At 36.8% G+C, this 19,785-nt stretch overlaps 1 protein-coding gene across 1 annotated transcript in view; it reads left to right on the top strand.

The window, feature by feature from the left end:
* Positions 1-19,785, top strand: part of DNAAF9 (dynein axonemal assembly factor 9) — a 77,472-nt gene that overhangs the window by 22,339 nt on the left and 35,348 nt on the right. The window contains exons 6-20 of the mRNA XM_075148377.1: positions 512-618; positions 3,068-3,145; positions 5,401-5,499; positions 6,115-6,170; positions 7,305-7,440; positions 9,046-9,127; positions 10,219-10,255; positions 12,866-12,953; positions 13,368-13,444; positions 13,728-13,772; positions 14,238-14,283; positions 14,630-14,741; positions 15,646-15,716; positions 16,459-16,509; positions 17,341-17,428. Coding sequence (XP_075004478.1) covers positions 512-618; positions 3,068-3,145; positions 5,401-5,499; positions 6,115-6,170; positions 7,305-7,440; positions 9,046-9,127; positions 10,219-10,255; positions 12,866-12,953; positions 13,368-13,444; positions 13,728-13,772; positions 14,238-14,283; positions 14,630-14,741; positions 15,646-15,716; positions 16,459-16,509; positions 17,341-17,428 — 1,173 coding nt within the window. The remainder of the gene's footprint in view (positions 1-511; positions 619-3,067; positions 3,146-5,400; positions 5,500-6,114; positions 6,171-7,304; positions 7,441-9,045; positions 9,128-10,218; positions 10,256-12,865; positions 12,954-13,367; positions 13,445-13,727; positions 13,773-14,237; positions 14,284-14,629; positions 14,742-15,645; positions 15,717-16,458; positions 16,510-17,340; positions 17,429-19,785) is intronic.

Here is a 19,785-nt window from a genome sequence, read left to right on the forward strand (position 1 = left end):
GGTCAGGGCACGGGGGAGGATGGCCGTTCTTTGTTAGGAAGTATCTAAAGAAGGTGTGTAGCTTAAGGATGATAATCACACTTCACTTCAGATAGCTTACTGCTTCACTGATGAGTACCGGGCTGAATAGTTTTCTTCTCCCCCAACTTAAAATTCTGATTAATGTGGGGATGACAATGACAGTATTTGACTTAAGGTCAGATATTTAAAGAAATTGGAGTAAGCAAAGCTCCTTGTTTTAGTATTTTGAATTTTAATAGGCACAGTTTTGCTAATGGTCTTAGAATGAAATTTGCAAGGAGACATAATATCTTTTACTAGAGTGATAGCTGGAAAAAAGGGACAAAATTTGGGGTGTAAAAAAACATTTTTCAATTACCGATTTTAAACTGAACAAAGGCAGGATAATTGAGATCCTTTATTAGAATCTCAGAACAACTCTAAGATCTCACAGAAAGTTAAACTGCCAGTATTTGTGAGAGAATGTTTCTGTGAAACATTTCTTTTGCAGGTCATCTACAGATATTTGATATGTTCATTGTTGAAAAGTGGCCAATAGTGCAGGCTTTTGCACTGGAAGGAATTGGGGGTGATGGCTTCTTTACAATGAAATATGAAGTGAGTAGTTACATTTTTCATTTTCTTCCATTTCCATTCTGAAGTATAAATTGAATCATGGAATAATTTCGGTTGGAAAGTACCTTTAAGTTCATCTAGTCCTGACTCACTGCTCAAAGGAGGCCAACTTCTAAGTCGGATGAAATTTTTCAGGATCTTACGAAGCTGAGTTTTGAATGTGCAAGGATGGAGACACCACAGTCTTGCTGAGAGACTGTTATGAGCTACACAGCACTCTGTTCTGGATAAACCATGATTATTTGGTGCCCCCCTAGCCCCCCTTTGTGATTTAGGACTTTTTTCCTTCTCTTCTAGAGCCTCCTCTACCAATAACAGAAAATACTTCTTTTAACTCTGCTAGATGGGTATAGATCTTCAAGAGCAGTGCAAGAGACGTGACAAGTGCCTTGAAATGAACTGAGAATCAGAAGTGAGTGTATTTCTTGCGTCGTTAGTTTTGACACAAGAGATACATCTACTTTTCTCGCAAACATATATGCTTGGGTCATCATAGCCTGCTGAATACGGCAACAGTCAAGATTTTGGATGATGCTTCTAGTTCTAATCATGATTTGCTGTTCCACTCTGAGCAACTTGTATAATTTGATTTGCCTATTTATTAAATATGCTCTAACAGCATCTTCAGAGGACAGCTTTGTATTTATGTACTTGTTTGAAGCTTCTTTTATTTAATTTTCTTGGACCTCAGCCACAAAAATGCAGATGTCCTATTTTTCTTGTCACTCCTCCATTTTTACAGCCAGAATGTCAGTCTGACTTCTGACAACTGGGAAAGACCCAAGGAATCAATAGTACCGTTGTTAAAGTCTCATCACATGTAGTACTGTACACGCTTGCTCAAAAATCTATTATGTGACTTCAAGTGTGCCTTTCTCTGTCTGCGCACTGTGCTCTTTCCACTGATACCTTTCTTCATGCTTTTTTTTTCTTCATTCCATCACTAGTACTGTAGTCATCTTGTTGTGTGAACCTGTCAAAATCATTAAATACAAAGTGCAAATAGGTGAGCATCCTTGTGGAGGTCTGCCTAAGTATCAGCAGCCCTTCCTGATGTCTGAAATCAGTCAATGAAAATTTGACTGTGAATTCAGGAGTTGTTTGAGTCTTTAATTACCCTTGCCAGTTCATTTCGTGAATCCGCAGAGGCTTTGAGAAAATGTGTAGACACAGTGTGGCAATGACTTTGTAAAGACGGAGCCTCTGCCGTTTCATTGTGGGAGTTGATACTGTCATTACGGCACTCTTGCAGACTTAAAAAGGAGCAGTGCAAATTCTCAGTATCTGTTTTTAAGAGTAAGTGTGTTAGCTCTGGTGGTTCCGCCAGTTCCAGCTTGAGTTCTTGATTTCTTCCTCCTTAAAGTCATGAGGGGATTTCAAGTGGGAAGTGGCATTCTTAACTTTTTACGTAACTGTTTATCATGGTTATCTGTTAGGCAGCTGCTATATGTCACAGATGGGGAGGGAAAACCAATCTATGGGAGGAAGTACATTTGGGATCACTGTAAATGATCTATAAATGAGTACTTCTGCTCTTATTAAAAGAGGGTGTTCTCGCTGCATTTTTAGCTCCTCAAACTGACTTTCCCTCTGCTGTGCATTCTATGCTGTTAGATTTGAAGATAATCTAATGATGATAACTTACTAATATTTTTTCAATGTTTTAAGGGCAGTTACTCTATTACTCTTACTACACAAGTCACAGTTGCTCAAGATGCTGTAAGCCAGAGAATTTACTGTTTCGACAGGTTCATGGAAGTGATGTCTGGGAAATCATTATTGCCGTATCTAATAATATGAATAACTGGAATAACTGTAAAACAGTGGTTTAAGAAAATTCCAGTCAGTGTTGCATTTTTAATGAAGTGGATGGTGGGGAACCCTGTAAATGCAGAAATTATTCAGATACAAGTGTCCCTTAAGAATATATTTTTGAATAGTGTTCTCATATGCATCAGCTTACTACTTGGAAGAAGGTATTGCTAATTGCTAAGTTAAACTAGCTTTGCCTACATTTGCCTAAATTTATGCTTACGGCAAGAATTGGCTGGTGCGTCAGATGAGTACCCTTGGAATCTGCTTCTTGTCTGTCTTGTCTCAGAAAACTGATCTTTCCCATTTGGTTGCACCAGCTGATACTTTTCTTTGCTATTAACTCAATTTTGGAAAACTTAGTGAAATGATTTGTTTGAAAGATGCAATCAAAACTTTGCATGTACTTTAAAGGAGATGAGTCTCTGAAGCATCCAGAACACTTATATCTGGTGAATTCTTTCGTAACCAGTAGTGTAAAAATATTTCCGAATTCAGAGTTAAGGAGTGTTGTTGGACTGGGCGGCGTGCTGCAAGTCTGTTTCAATGCGGTCTAACCCTGAATCTGTGGCATTCTTTGTGGTGTTTTTCACAGAAGTGTGTTTAAAATATTTTTCAGTTAATGGATGTCAGTGTTGATTTGTGGAAGACATACAGCAAAATGGATCCTGTTTCCTTGGAGGACTTGCTCTTTGAGGTAATGTGGGTGAAATATTCTAAATCAACTTCTAGTCTGTTAGTGTAGCTCCAGAGCAAAATTGTTATTTTGTTTGTTTGATTTTAATAGTGTTTGTGTACTTAATCTACTGACTCTGCTTGCTGTTGTTCGCAGGGTCTCTCTCCTTTCTTCAAATCTACCACCAAGCCTGCAAAACTTTAAAATGGCTTTTCTTGAGTTCCTTGAATTTCTTAATTTGCCTGGAATTCTCCTAAAAGTTTCTCTAAATGGTGTGACTATTCTTCAGGTCATAGGACTATGTACAAAGTACAGAGAGTTGGTATGTTTGTGTGTGTTAATCCTCCTTTTGCAGCAAGGGGGGGAAAAATCCGCTTTGACATAGAGCCATTCTTTCAGGAAAAAACACTTTCACGATTGCTTTGTAACTACTTTAAGTGGATAACAGTGACACACAGTGGCTGCCCTGATGCTTTGTGAAATACAAATGTACAGTGTAAAGTGATTCCTCATTTTAATGTGATGGTGCGATCTCAGTGCTAGAGGAGGAAGCAATGTATGAGTATTAGTATATGTTATTTGTTGTTAATTTTTTTTCAGTTTCTAGCTTGCCAGCAAAGTAGGCTTTTAATGTGTAGCAAGTTCAGCAGTAAGTATCCTTTATTAATAAAATATTGGTAGTTCACACCAATTTGGTTGTTTAATCAACTGCTGTAATGAAAATTAAAATGTCATACAGTTTACAAGGCTGTCGGTCTAAATAGTCACTCTATGATACTTCACTTCACCCTCCCTGTGGAAGTGAGATAACTGTTTGGGACTGTTTTCTTGTACCTGGTAATTCTACCCTGAAACACTTATTTATCCTATTTTGAAGTTTTGGGCCTGAAAGTTATGGTAAAATTGACTTCAAATTTTCTTGGGGGGGGAGGGGGAGAATTAATTAATGGGGTTTTGAAACTCTGGTTTCATAGAAATTGGTGATTTTAAAAATGATCAATTTGCTCTGTGAGGATGAAGCTAGGTGCACTTAAAGAGCATTTGAAGTTGGTATCATGTTCATACTTTTTTTTGTTAACACAGCTTTGATTTCAGGAAGTTCTGATTTTAACTCTGCTTGGAATTTAAAAGAATATTCTGTACAATATTGGCATGTTCCAAATAAGCTGACAAAAGCACTTTTTAGTTCTTAGCTTCTGTGAAAAGCTTATTTGAGACTGGAATATTCCCCAATGATAATTTCTCCCCTTAAATGTAAACCTTCATTTTAAACCTGTAATATAAGCTTTATTAGTATTTTGGGAGGCTTGTGAGATTTCATCAACATTAACTTTTTAAATTTCATTCATTACTGCATTTATGAAGTGGCTGAATTCAAATACTGTATAATACTCATACCACTGCTAAAGTCATAGTTCTAGTTTTGCCTGTTATGTCTGAAAAACTACACTTTCTAAAATCAGGATGTCTCTCTTATCTTCCAAGTTAGTATGTGACAAGGAACTGAAAGTAATCATGAGAGCATTTTAAAATTGCCTAGTTCTGTAAGGTTCCTGCTTTATCAGCATGACACACTCTTTTCTTTTTATTGATTCCTTGATTTTTTTAATTAATTTGAATGCAACACTTACCTGTAGTCATCTTCCTTTTTTATTCTGCTTTAGTGAGATGTTACTGATATTTCCTTTGCCACTTAACAATTTTTTTTTTACAAATGCAGGTAAAGAAATGACTGTCTGCCACTTGCATATCATGAACTTCCCGAATTCCCCACCCTGTTCCTCATTTTCTTACCATAAGCTTCCTTAATGTCAGATAGAAATTACTGCAGAACCATATGCAGATTTAAAAATTGAAAACTAAATCTTCCAAGTGTTCATTTTGTAAGTCTTATAGGAATCGTGAGGTCTGAGTTATGAGTGATCTCAAAACAGTGTACTTCCTTAGGTTAAAAGCAGATAGGGCAGGGCTCTGGTCCTTTTCCCTCTCCGGCCTCTTCTCTTGCCAAAAAAAAAAAACCCCACAAACCCAAACAAACAAAACCCCCCCCCACCAAAAAAAGACCCTCTAAAACCCAGCAGAAAGTCCTTATCTTTTACAAGATGTTTACTTTCATGTACTTATTGTTTCATTGCGCAGGCTGCAATAGTATACTGCATAGTGAAATGTAATCTATGTTGTTCTTAAGTAATTGGGGTTCATTCAGTACAATCTGTGACTTCTTTCTCTGGTGTAACACTTGCCTTACTGAGTAATGTTGAATATTTTTCTTCTAGGATTTAATGATTTTTGAACACCAGTGGACCAACTTTTTTGCGAATTTTGATACTGAAATTCCCTTCATCTTGGAACTATCAGAATCTCAGGCGGGGGAGGTATGCCTGCTTCAGTAATCCTTTGAAATGCTAGTGTCATCCATGCAGAAGTAATAAGTATTCAGCATTGTTGTTTTTCTTTTTTATTTTTTCCTTGTTTTTTCCTCCCTACCCCATCTCACCTTTCATGTTTGAGGAGTAGAAACCTATTGTTTTAAAGTTCACCACCCACCTTACCTATCCATGGTATGATGGCTTAGGACTGCCTGGTGTGAGTCAGTTGAGCGTTTGTTCACCGGTAATTGGACTTAGTTGATTTACGTCTGCACAACAGATCCCTATTTGTAGGTAGTTTGACTTTCATTTTGGTGGAAGCTCCAGTATGTGCACGTCCTAACAAGCTGAGGTTGCACATGTCAAATATCAAACATAACTGATGGCAACATACAGCATGGGTGAAAATAGCACAGTGCTTTTTTGTAGTGGCTGTTGCTTTCTAAGCATATACGAGACTTAATGGTGTTTGGGTTTGTTTATGGAGATTGGAATTAGTTTTTGAGGGTTCAGGAGTTTTCGCTGAGAAGGATAATCCGGTTTGCTCTTAACGATGGTGAGGGTATATCACACTTTCTGTTCATTTACTTGTAATCAGATTTTTTTTTTTCTTCTTCGCAGCCTTTCAGAAGTTATTTCAGTCACGGAATGATCTCAAGCCATATAACAGATAACAGGTATTACTTGTTATTCCCTGTGAAATTGTGGTGTCACTACTACCTTGATATGTTATTCCCATATCTCTGATGCCATAATGCTTATAATTCCTTTTGGGAATCTCAGCATATCACATCTCATCTTTGCATGTTTTTTTTTTAAATATGCGAAGGTACTTCTGGGTGAGATAAACCAAATTTTCATGGGATTTGATGCTGTAGTTATTACATATACAATGTCAATATGTTTGAAACCATTCACCTTGTGCGTTCTAATACAATCAGTTTCTTTATGGTCAGGTACCTAAACAAACTCATGAACTTATTACACAGGACAGCTATGTTTGAAAATGTTGGTCCTATTTACATGATACTCAAAAGCAATTAAAATATGAAGGTTGAAGAAGTCAGTATAGTTTTGGAGTCACAACATGCACAAAACCAATGCTTAAAGCAGGGCAGTTAAAAAACAAAATCTTAGCCAATATAAGCTGGACAATACAGGTCAGCTTTATTTTATTTCAGCATAGAAGTTTAACTGAGAGAGGAAGGTTGTTTGTCACATGTTGCAAAACCAAGCCTTCTGCTGTTTTGAGCTAAATAAAGGTTGCTTAGCTACTTGAACGTCTCTGGAGATTCTTCTTTATTTGGGGTTAAACAGTGGAGTTCAATGTCCTTTATTGTTTTCAGCATCCTATGTTGTTTGCATTTAAATAATGAAAAGAAAAACCTTGACCTCTCCAGTTGAGTCTTGGGCGCAAAGCCAAAACTAAATCCAAAATAGTTTTGTTTAATTCCAATATAGTCATTTCAGTGTTTTTCAAGAAAGTAAATTTTAAACAGCTTTTCAAGGCAATTTACTTTAAAAAAGAGGAAAAAACCCCTTCTAATAGCATTTGGAAAACGGCTTTGAGATACGTTCTTGTATATGAAAGAAACTATAGTCTTGTTAATTCAAGTAGGTTTTTTTCTTTGGAACTTGGTCTTTTCAGTGGGAAGCTTTCTGCAGCTGTAGTAAATTTTTTTCTTTTTCTGTCCTACTCTTTTAGTGAGAAATTCAGTAGTTGGTCCATCAGACTTGCAAGCTTTGATTTCATTTGTTGTTTGTAAGTGTTCTTCAAGTATTTGGGTGGTGATACCCTCTTTTCTCCTTAGCCCTAGCCGGCAGCCCTTTGTTCTGTTTGGTAGCCACTCAACTAAGGAAAACTTGAACTCTGGCAACTTTAATTTTCCATCAGAAGGACATCTTGTTCGAAACACTGGCCTTGGTGGAAGCACTGCTAAGCATATGGTAAGGCTTTTAAGCAGTTATCTCGTATTTTGAAGCAGTGAATATTTTCTGTTTCTTCATGTATTTTTTTGTGCCCTTAAAATGCTTACCTTTCATGAGTTAAGTACCCAATTCTTCTTAACGTATAAAACATGTTACCTTAGGAATCAGTAATTTTAAGGAACAAATTTCCTTTTTCTTTCTCTTTCCAAGTCAAACTACACTGGATGTTTAATCAGGGACTGCTGAATGAGTTAAAATATTTTTTTTCCCCTGTAAAAAGACAACTTTTAAACACTTGCGGTGCTGTGTGGGGTGGGGGAGAGGGAAATGCTGTTTTTGAGGACGTTTGTCTTAGCCATAAAGTGAAAATCTTCCTGATGATAGCATATGATGTACTTAACTCTGACACACAGATTTTATTTTAATCAGAATTGTTTGGCCATTTCTTAAAAAGAAATGGAAAGACACTTTTTTTGATAATGACTTTGTGAATAGACACAGGATACTTACGTGTATCCAAATTTCAGCATATGCTTCAGCAACTGAACAGTTCATGAAACTCTGAAAATCTTTCTGGTTAAGATGAAGTTGTAAGATTAACTTGTTTCCGTTTTCAAGTAAAAGCTTAGTTTTAAAACATATGATGAGGTCGATGGCTTGTTGCACTGCCGCGCAGGGGACGTAACTGGGGAAGCGACCCCAGGGAATTCAGATCCTCTGGCTGGCTGGGCTGGGTGCATCAAGAAGGTAACTCGCAGCGAAGGAGGAGAGGTAGCATGCAGATTGCGTTGTGTAGTTCTCCCTGCTAGCCGATTTCCACGGGCTCTGGGAGGGTCCGTCGGTTGTGCGAGTCCAACGTCTGTGCTGCTGAGGAGATGGATGTGGTTGAGTACAGGCCATCGTGGAGTGAACGTATGATTGAGGGAATGAGTTTATGATCTTGTCATGAGAACATTTCATGCATAGTTAGGGATGGATGGACGTGGGTATTCTGGACGCATCGTATGTGTCAAAAGCCTGAGAAAGGATTGTTTTAGCATCCCGGTGAAATCTCATCCTCCCTTGGCTGCTCTGTCTAACCCTATTTCTGTAAAAACACTTCCAGTTTTGTTTTTTCTCCCCTTGTTAACATTCCCATTAAGACCATTTGATATCTTTCAAAATGCAAGTACAATTTTTTCCTGATGTACTTGCTCCATCTGTTGTCCTCAGATTCTGATGTTGTTCTTAAAAAGGTGATTTATTTACAGGTACAGGTGATACTGTTTTAATAGGGTGTCATGAAAATAGTAAATAAGACCAAGTGCAAGCATAGTTATGGGAACCTGACACACTTTCCTCTTCATGAAAAGAGCAGTTGACATAGGAAACACATGCTTAACGCTTACGGAAGTCAGAGCTCCTCTCCTTTCCAAAGTCTTTCAACCATTCAGGTCAAGTCAAAAGTGAAATATACCTTTGAAAACGTAAGTTGCTTTTTTAAAATCCAGTTAAGTCTGTGTTGTACACTTCCTGTAGCATGTCAGTCATTAGAAGACTAAAGGGGAACTTAGCTTATTGTTAATTATTGCACCAATTTTTTTTACTAAGGTCTTTTTGTATCTCGTTAATACTGACAACTAGGTAGTGCAGTGTGTATCTCCAAAGGGACCTCTGGCTTGTTCAAGGACCTATTTTTTTGGAACCACTCACATTCCTTTCCTGGGTAAGTATATTAAAAATACCAAGCAGTAATTTAAGGCAGTTATTCTCTTTGAATAAATAATAATAAATAACTTGTAGCGATGGAAAGATGGCTTTGATTCCTTTATAAGCATTTGGCCATGGAGTGGTAGATACCGTGTAGTTCTGTAGCCAGTGCATGAAATCGTAACGGAACATTGTTCCGTTGCACATCCTACCTTCATGTGCGAAAATCTGTCAGACATCCGCAAAGAATGGCACAAAGGTTGAGAAGTGTATTTGTGTTTGCATCAGAATGCAGTGTGAAGGTAGAGAGCAGCTGAGTGTGCAGGCCTTTTACAGGTACTAGGTAAACATTTAAGTCCATGTTCCATACAGCTTGGTAGAAAAAAAATATAGCAATTCAAAGTGTAGTTGTCAAATAAGCCTGATTTTTTTGTTTTGGTTTTTTGGTGTGTTTTTGTTTGTTTGTTTTTGGGGGGGTTGTTTGGTTTTTTTGTTTGTTTACAAAATAATGGAAGATTTTTAAAAGGATAGAGAAAATTATTTGACTTTTATCCTTTATCCTCTGGTTTGGGTCCAATATAGTGTGTTATGATAGTGTGATCCCTCATAAAAACAAGCCATGTGAAATTTTTAAAAACAATTTTCTTACCCATTTTAAATGGCTGCATGAGTCTATGGATAAAGTCAGTCTCCTTAGGGTTGCTATATATCTTGAAACCATATCCAGCTCAGAAAGTATCTGAAGAGAAGATGCTTGGAGGTTTGCAAAATGGAAGGAATTACAGCATACGTTTGGTCTAGTTGTGCTTTTTCCTGGGCCTCCAGGAGTGGCCACTTTGGGAGACAGGATACAGTGTGAGAGGGATCTTTGTCCTGACCCAATGTTTTTAGGGGATGCAGGTCTTAGTCTTGGCCATAGCATGTACTGGCTGTACTGATACAGGTTAACCCGTGCTTTGCTTTTTTTTAAATCTGCAAACAAACTGCAGTTATATAAAATACTGGATAAATGTCATGTAAGATACGCAGCAGAAATGTTATGCCCAAGAAGTTCTGTGTAAATGCTTCTGAAACTGCTTAAAACAAACATTTTTGTTTTTAATACAGGAAATGACAATGAGATGCACAAGCAAGCTGAACAAGTGTAAGCTGCCAGCTTCTTAGTATTCCTTAACTTTTCACTCTTTCTACCTTGTGGCAGTAGGTCAAAACCGCTTTTAGTCAGCAGTGGCTGTTGGCATTTGCAGAGCTACATTTTTATTTAGAATAACGTCAATGTGAGCGGGTTTGAAAGGCAAATTGCTCATTGAGGGTTTCAATGAGCAAGCTAGGAATTGTTAGTGTGACATCCCTTCTGCTGTACAGCAAAGTATGAAAGGAAATATTAGTAAATTTTGCTTAAATTTTAATTTTTTTTTTTATCTTAACACTTACTTGAATCGCTTTAGAATGTACTTCATATACACTGAGGGGGAAAGTATCTATAACTGAATGGGAGCATGTTCCACAGATAGAAGTAAAAGTAATTTTTAGACTAGTTTCATTAAACTAAGCAATGTGTAAGATTTATAATGATTAGTGAAAATGCCAACAGGGAACACTTGCAAAGAGATTTCACTATGTTAAAGGATAGATAAAAGTTAACTTCTGAATTTTTTTGTTAGTAAGCCACAAAGCTTCCGCACATTTTGACCTTCACAAAATAAGACTTTGTTTATCTATGTTGATGTCCACTTCTCTGCATGTTGTAGATACCTGTCAAGCTGTAAGAACATGGTAGATAATCTGCTTTGGTACTGCTCTCAATCTTGATAAACCAAATCTTTTCTTAGAGATTTTGTCCTCCTTGCTAGTTAGGATAATTTTAGGAGCCTTTCTTGCTTCTGCAGCAGAGCAGTTTGCCAGCCTGCCTGCCTGACATGTTAGCAAGATATTAACGGTGTGTCAGAGGGAGCCAGTAGTGGTGACCTTTCATGCTAAGTACTGTTGACTTTTGGTAATTGTGATATGGTTCTCAAAGATGTAAAAGTGAAGTTACTGGACTGAGCAGCAGATTTTTCATTTTTTATAGTAAAGTTAACTTCAACAGGTAATTTTGCTTACATATATGTTCTGCTCAAACATACAGAATATGTCTTGTCCTACTTCTAAAGGACTTTGTATTAAATACAGTTCTAATCGAGATGGCTAGAGAAGTGCTAAGCAAAGCAGGGGTCGGTTGATAGAGGCAGTATTTTTTTAGGAGAATATCTTTTTTCTGGAAGTGTCCCTGTATGGAATCAAATAATCTAGTTTCAACAACAGCAGCAAAATTAGCTTTTTGGGCAAACCTGACCTCATGATTTTGGAATTAGTTTGCAGTGGAGTCCTGGTTCTTATATTTGTCAATGTTTTTCAATGAAATAAAAAGTGGAAAAATATTTCATAGGCACTATTCAATCCAAATTTGGCAGTATTTAGGAAGCAGAACTGCAACCTAGAGTGCAGATTGGCTGGAGTGCATAAACTGACAGTGTAACTTTAAGTATCCCTGGGGTAAACTTTGTATTTTTACTTTTTTTTAAGAAAATACCATTTTCTGCTTTACTTTGTTAGTGTTGAAATTTTAAAATGCGAAGAAGCGTAAGGTAACTATAGCATATTAACGTAAAGCACAGCTCACTGTGAGGTGTTTTCTTGCAAATATATATATGTGAATTTGAGTGAAAATAGGAACGGTTACAGAGTTAGGAAGAAATTGCACATTTCCTGTAATGAGCGTGTACTGAAAACACAAGTTAAATGCATGTGTTAGTACATGAAATTACATAGAAGAAACCTCAAAAAGTAGTAAGAAGGTTTGATTTTTAAAATCTCTTACTGCTATTGGGGGTGAAGTTCAAAGACAAGCATTGGTGCATTTTGAGTTCCTCCATGTTGGGCCATGTTTGGTAGCTTCAGATGCTTTTTTCCATCCTTCAGGAACGCTTTGCACATGGCTTAAATGCTGTATCCTTCCCTTTCCTCCCCCCCTTCCCTCCCTCAACATCTAGCAGTTGCAGAGGAGTAACGAGAGGAGTTAAAGTTTGGGGAAGTAGGACTGTTTTGTCGATCTACTTATCTTTTTGTTCCAATTTAGCTGGAAGACAGAGGCTGATGTTTCTTAGTTGGGCACAGGTGGTTTTTTCCAATAGTTCTGGAGCTATAAATATGTGAGTAGCTGCAAGTTGCTTCTGGCTTTAATAAACCTTTGTTTATTTCTGTACAATTTTTTCAGTTCCCTTTTAAGAAGGGAATCGGACTAAGCCGTGATGTAGATTTGCTCAAAAGGTTGCGGTGGCTGGTTTGTTTTGGTATCTTTTTTGCGTGACATGCTCCAGAACAAGTCAGTCTCTGAAGTCGGTTCACTCTGTTTTCCAGAACATGGGGCTACCATTCTATTCTTGTTGGAATATTTAGGATGTGATTCTCAACACAATTACAGCAAAAGTCAACAATAAAACTTTTTTTTTTTTTTACTTGACTGATGAGAGCAGGGATACATTTGTGCCAAGAGGTTTTTTCCCAAGACATTCTGTAATTTAAGCAATTTACTTGCTCTAATTTATTTTTTTTAAACTGAAAGGTTAAGTATAAAGCTATTTCTGTGCTTATTTGAACACGGACCCCTTCCATATAAGGGAGTTGTGTTATGAGAGGAGAAACTGCTCCTTTAAACAGAGGAGGAAGAAAACTCTATCTGTCTAGTAAATGTTGTGTTTGTATTTCTCTTCAGTACGCTGTTGTCGCAAATATATACTGCTGTTGTAGAGGCTGTGCTTGCTGGCATTGAGTGCTATGCTAAAACTTCCACTGAATCCAAGGTAAATGAAGCACTGATTCTGTACACTGTAATTGTTGATTTGGATTGCTTGCAATATAAGATTACATGCAAACCAAAATAATAAAAAAAAAAAAAAGAATGTTTCAGTCAACTGCATAACATTAATGAAGTTAATACCGTGGCCTCCAACCAGTCTCTCTGAATTCTGTTTAAAAAAGAGAAATTTCAGAGTATATCTAATCTTATCCATCTACAATTGTTTTTCCATCTTTCATGAATTTTCCTAACCTTAGAGTAAGGAAAATCAGATATGTGAAAGGACAAATTTTAGCCTGGTGCATCAGTGTGTTATTGTTTAGTGTATGGTCTCTTGTTTATCTTACGGGTGCTCCTGTAGTTGCTGGGATTTGGAAGTGTGGGAAAAGATATTTTATTCTCAATTTCCTTTTTTCAGGCAAAGGAGGTAGCAGAGCAGATGCTCATGTCTGTGTTAGATACCCTTCATTTAACACAACTTAAAACTGCATTACGGTATGTATTTTCAAATCTTGTTGATTGATGTATTGTGTCAATGTATTAGCTTCTTCTGGGAAAAAATATGTCAAATGTTAATTTTAAACTGAACTTGCATGACTGCCAAATTCCAAGACTTCATAATGCATTCAGACTTTTAAAATCATAATTATTCCATTTTTGTTTTCCCGCTTTTTTAATAACTTCAGCAGTTATGTTGCTTAAATCTGTTATTGCTTATTTTTCACATGTAGAAGAAGTATAAAACACATTTTTCACCAGTACAAATTCTGTTCTACAGCTCCAAAATCGCTTTTCAAATTCAGGCTGTGAATAATCATGGAAGGTTTGTATCACTGTCTTACTCTTCTTGTTATTAATTAGTGTTTTTAATACAGTAATACATCTATTTTTCTTGTCTTGGAACTTTTGAGAAAACATTGTGTTTGATTATTTCGTACAAAATGTACTAAATGTTTTTGTGTATGAGGCAGTTTAATGATTTTATATCTGTAATTCTGTGGAATCTTAAAAACATCTGAAAAAAAATCTAAAACAACTGGGCAGACCAATTTTATTAACTGTTAATGAATAGAAGCAGCATGAGCCCATTAAGAGTTTCTGTTTAAAACCATGCTTTTAACTTAGTTGATATCACAAGCTTGTGCTTTTTTAATCCTCACGCTGTCTAATTTGTGAAGTGGCCTGCACAAATAAGAGTTTATTTTAAAATTAAATAGCTTTTTTGGCTGCTATGAAGTCACTGAAAATGATCTAACCTTTAAATATTTAATTATCGTTATTGTTCCAGAATTACTCCATTAGATAATGAGGACAGCCTGAGTTTGATTAAAACGGTAAGTAAGCTGTTCAGTATTCTGATTATACATTTTATTAGAAAATAGAGCTCGAGTGGCTTTTTTTTAATGGGGCATGCTGAGATTTTTATTTATGTGAGTACAAATGTAAGGGGAGAGATGAGATAGATTTCAGATGCTGAAACCAAGGTAAGATTGAGTTTTAACATGAAGCCAGACAGTGGAATTTGGAATAAAACATTAACATAGAGTTATGATCTCAGACTTTCCACCACAATATACAAGCGATGTTTTAGGTTTAAAAGATACAGATTTTGCTGCTTCAATTGAAATGTTTCAAGTTCTGCTTTCCCTTCCTTTCTGTCCAACTGTTTTATTGCTGTAGGCGTCTATGATGGTATTTGACATTCCAGACTTGCTCACAGGAAGAGGATGCTTGGGATCCGTTGTCTTTTCAGAGTCCTTTCTAACATCACAGATACAAGTAAAAGAAAAAGGTAACTATTTTGAATTCTAACACCAATGTTGTCATTCTGTTAGCTTTGGTGTGATGGAAGAGCAAAAGGGCTTCCGAGGGATGTTACTACTATTACCATTATGGCTTTAAGCCTTTGGGTTAATTAAAAGTCCTAAATGTTTTAGCTTGCTAGTAATGAATAGTGTCAAGTTTCTCTAATATCACTGAAAGGACTTTAGGGTTTTTGGCTGCCTTGTGATACAGCAGGGCTGAGGTATAAAAAATTCAAGTGTAATAGTACCCTTCCTAAATTTTCTTCAGTCTTAGTGAATGTCTTCTGTTGTATGAGGAAATTTGAACAGCTCTCTTCCATCACTTTTGTGACACTCATTTTGCATGATAAGTTTTAATTTCAGTTGCAATTTGTTTGGAAGAGATGAAACAAAAATAAAAAAGCATATGATTTTTAGAAAGCTTGTTTTTGGAACAGTCTTACATTTAAAATACAGGATACTGAGTAACTTCCATAACTTTAGACAAGTGCAAAATTTCCAGATTGTTTACATGTGACAAAGGTAGATAGTTACTGAGGTTGTCTGAACAATAGTTATGAACTCTTGTATCCAGACAGGCTGCGGGTTTTTAACCAGGGAGTTGGAAGACTTTTGGCGGGGACGAGAGCAAAGGAAGAAGCTATATACTAAGACAAGAATAAAAGCAGGGTTTCTTTGGTATTGTACAGCAGCTCTGTGTATATTACAGCACAAGAAGACTGGGAGCTAGTCTGCTGTGAAAGCTTCGCTTAAACACTAATAAGCCCTTAAAATAATGGGGAAATTTTCATATTTCCTAAAGAAATTTCAAGTCGTAAAAGTAACTCATTGAACAGTCTGAAGTATATGGATGGTATCATACTACTTTGCTTTCCATTTACTTCCCTGCAGATGGCAGCATTAATTCAGAAACCAGCCACATAATACTGACTGCAGCTATCCCAAGATACGCTTCTTGGCTGGTTAGTACACAAAAACTTATTTGAGTTTTTTCTATACATACAGATTCACAAATGAAAACTTGTTATATAAGTATGGATGTGTGAGGAAAACGTATGGAACTTGGGCATTGAAACAGAGTATTAATATAAGAATACTATTCTGATTTTTTAATTTGATCATGAAGTGAAAAACTAGTAAGTGGAAACAGGCTGATGGTTCCATTCATAACACAAGTTTTAAATTATTTCATTTTCACCACTTCAATTTTTTAGCTGTGTAAAGGCCTGGGTGTTTTTCAAGTACACAGTGTGACTTTTGAAAATTCTGTTTATTGTGGGGCACTTTAGATCACTTAAATGCCTGCCCCAACAGAGAGGTCTGGAAGCAGACCTTTCTTTAATGTTATGAAGCTGGGCAACATTATGCCCTTTGGCAATCCATACTTCTTAAACACTTCAACAGTAATAAAACATAAGACTGAATGGAATACACTACTTTGTGTCTATACAATACTATTTTAGTCTATAAAACAATTTAATGGGGAGTATCCCCTTGAATGTGTTTCAAGGAACTATTTCAGTCCCGTGGTAACACAGTATTGAAGAGCACAAAGCTGTCTTTGAAGCGCTCTAGTCTCTGGACTATATCTATCTGTGGTGGCTAAGGTTCTTGTTTGCCTTGAATCTTCTTTAATGCTTTTTATTTAATGTTAGACTGGCTTTATCTGTTAAAAATACAAATGGAAACTGTTTCGGGCTACAGGTTGAAGATAGCGATGTGAAACTGTCTGAAAAGGCACAGCATACCTTGAAGGTAAAATTAAACATTTTTGTTAAACTCTAGCAGTTACACTTTCAAGAACCAGTATTCAAAAAATCTTAGCTGCTAGCAAAACTGGCTTTTATTGTGTTTGTTAGTCCTCTTCTGCGAAAGACTTGCCTGTTCTACCCTGTCTCTTTCAAACTTTGACCTACAAAAAAAATACATTGTGTGTAAAAGTTTGAGGTTTTCTTTATTTCAAAGAACGACAAAACCCAAGAGCAAAAAGAGTTCTAATAAAGCTACGATTTCATGGAAGTCTCACTAAGTATTACCCAAGGAGCTCATGTGTTTCAAAAAACCCCCAAAAGTCAATGCCACTCTACATGCAACTTTCTTTTAACTTAATTAGCATGCTAAATGTCTAAAAGAAAACACTTTAAGCACTATGAAAAAGAAAAGAATTTGGGATCTGGGAACATCTTAAACCACATGAGTTTCACATTTGTGGTTTAATTTGTGGTTACCAGAAATCTTCATTACAAATAGATTTATTTTCCTGTAATATACTTTTAGTTCAGTAGATTGACAATCTAAAAACAAAAAGCTATGCCTTGTGGTTGTGACAATAACTTGTAACTTAATAGCTGCTGGCAAAACCAAAAGCGGGGGGGGGAAGTGCTTTTAAAAATTATACTCTTGACATGCTGTCTTTCACTAGTTCTTCTGTATCAATGCAGTTTAAAACTCTTAAAGTTCTGACAAATGCTGTTTAGAAAAAAAAAAATCTTTCTTTTCCTCAAGCACAAGCATGAAAAAATATTCTTGCCTGGATCACAGTCCTTGATGCAGTCTGTGATACTACTGTTTGTTTTTCCTCTTTAGGAAGACAAATCTTTTCTGGGCACTTTACTCACCGGAGGTGATGGAGCGTATATTTATTCTAGCAATCCACAAGCCATGCCTGCAGAAGGTGAGATGTGTTTTTTCAATTACTTATCGAGTTGGTCCACTTTTTCTTTTTTTTTAAACATGAGAGAGATGCAGAGTTTCTGGGATCTACTCATCTGGTGAGCATACTTATGCCATCGTCTTAAACTTTCTTTCCGTTTTCCTTTGCAACTTTCTCGTTAGACTTCATGTTTTACTTTTTTGTCCCCAACCTCTGCTTGAAACTTCTAGTCCTAAAGAGGGATTCCTGTCAGAGCCGTAGGCTTGCTTTTGAGGCACACGGGACTCGTCTCACATGATTGAGAATGAGTCTTTGCAGACCTGGGAGATGGCTTTCTCCCATAGTTAAAGTTCGAAAGCGTGCACAAATTGGTTTCTTCTATCATTAATGGATGGTGTGCCATGTTTTCTGCTTTTTCTGTACCTATATGAACATGAGGTTGGAAAGATTGGCAGTAGTGACAGTATGCGATGGGCTCTCAGCTCAAGAATGAAGGCAAATATGTACCTTTTGGGCAACGTGATATGCTGTCTGTGGAATGATTTGCTTCTAAATTTATTTACAACCTTGTGTTCTTTGCTCCTACCGAAGCCGCCTCCTGGGGTTGACATGCTGTTCCAGTTTTTTTCCATTGTCATTTTCACTCAGGAACTTCAGTGTTTATTAGCACAGATGCTCACTGTGTTACAGAAAGATGCTCAATCTTGGTCCTTTTCAGATTCAATCAAGTTACTGATTTCTGACACGAGATTACTAGCAACAGTCTTGGATCATTCCTCCTCTTTTGGTGCATTTTCCTTCAAGAACTTAAGTAACATGAATATCCCAATGATATGACTGAAGACAATTTGGGAGGACTGTTGGGAGGGGTTTCCCTCACTCCCTAGCCTTGCATTAACGTGCCTTGCTTTGCCTTGAGAAGACTCACAGAAGAATAAATAGAAGTTGTTGAATCAAAACATATTTCTTAAGGCACAATATTTTTATGTTCCGCTGTCCAGAGAAGGTACTGTTGTCACAGTATTGCTGTACAACAGAAGATAACTAATATCTGACATCTAAGTGCTTAGTATAAGCTGATGATCTTTAGGGGAAATCTTTAGCTTTATTGTTTTTGTAGTTATGCGAAGAGAGTATTGAGGATAAATAATGATGTACAAGGCTAATACGTAGTGACTTTCACATAGCGGAATTTGCTTTTGCTCTAATTGAACGGATTTTAAAGAAGGTTAATGCAGAATAAGATGTTTAGCTATTTTGCAATACAGTGCTGTGGGCACAGATTCACTCAGTAAATAACTAGGGAAAAGAACGGTGATTTTTTTTTTTTTTTGGCTTTGTGAAAACTGTCTGTGTATGCCCCAACGGAGCGATTTACTTTTTCCCTTTTTTGGGGAGATTTGTGAAGTTAAATATTTTTATAACTCTTGGGATGGAGAGTTTTAAGTAGGTGGTATAAGGACTATTATGTAACACTTCAACAAGCGAGATATTTTCTTAGGTGTCAAGTGAAAATGAATTTGATGTCGTTCCCTTTCACGTACGCTGCAAGGCAGCTTGCTCTGCTCTGATTTGGGCTCTACTGAGGTTGCAGCTATGTAGTCTGGCAAGATGAGGTGAAAAAAGGTGCTGTCACACAGGTGCTCATCTTCCCTCTGTCGCTTGTGTGTTACCGTAATAAGGTATATATTCGTGACTAAAATGCATCAAAAAACTTCAGGCTTTTCCTTAGTATGCTAATACAACTGCTGTGCTATGGATTTTTGTAGGATGAACTTAACTGAGTCAATCAGTCTTGCCAATTAAACTCTCTTTTGTGATTGTGTTCAAGGCCAGGTTGGACGGGGCTTTGAGCAACCTGGTCTAGTGGAAGGTGTCCCTGCCCATGAAAGGGGTTTGGAACTAGATGATCTTCAAGGTCCCTTCCAGCCCAAACCATCCTGTGGTTCTATTATTAATCACTTGTGGAAGTTATACAAGTAGTATATCAAGTTGTTCTTGATATAATTCACTGACTTCCATGGTAAAGGAAGCTGTTTTAGTTTGGATTAATTAATACTATTTTTGGCTTGCTTTTCTGTTACAAAATAATTAACACCTCTGATTTCCTCTCTTTCCCCATTGACAATTCTCTGTGAAGTGTGATATTCTGTGAGATTTGACAGAAATGTGCTTGAAGTGTTGTATTTTGCTTTTTTCTTCCTTGACCACTCAATAGAAGGCACATACCTGCGCTGTGGCTTGGATTTCGTGAGCACTGGAAGCATCAGCAATGAACATCTTGTCTATATAAACTATTAAACCTCCACATCTGTGTAATTATGCGTGGCTTTGTCTCCATTCTACTTGCTCTGAATTTGGACCTTGAATTTGTGATT

Source organism: Calonectris borealis, chromosome 4 (genome assembly GCF_964195595.1).
Source record: "Calonectris borealis chromosome 4, bCalBor7.hap1.2, whole genome shotgun sequence".
Lineage (NCBI taxonomy): Eukaryota > Metazoa > Chordata > Aves > Procellariiformes > Procellariidae > Calonectris > Calonectris borealis.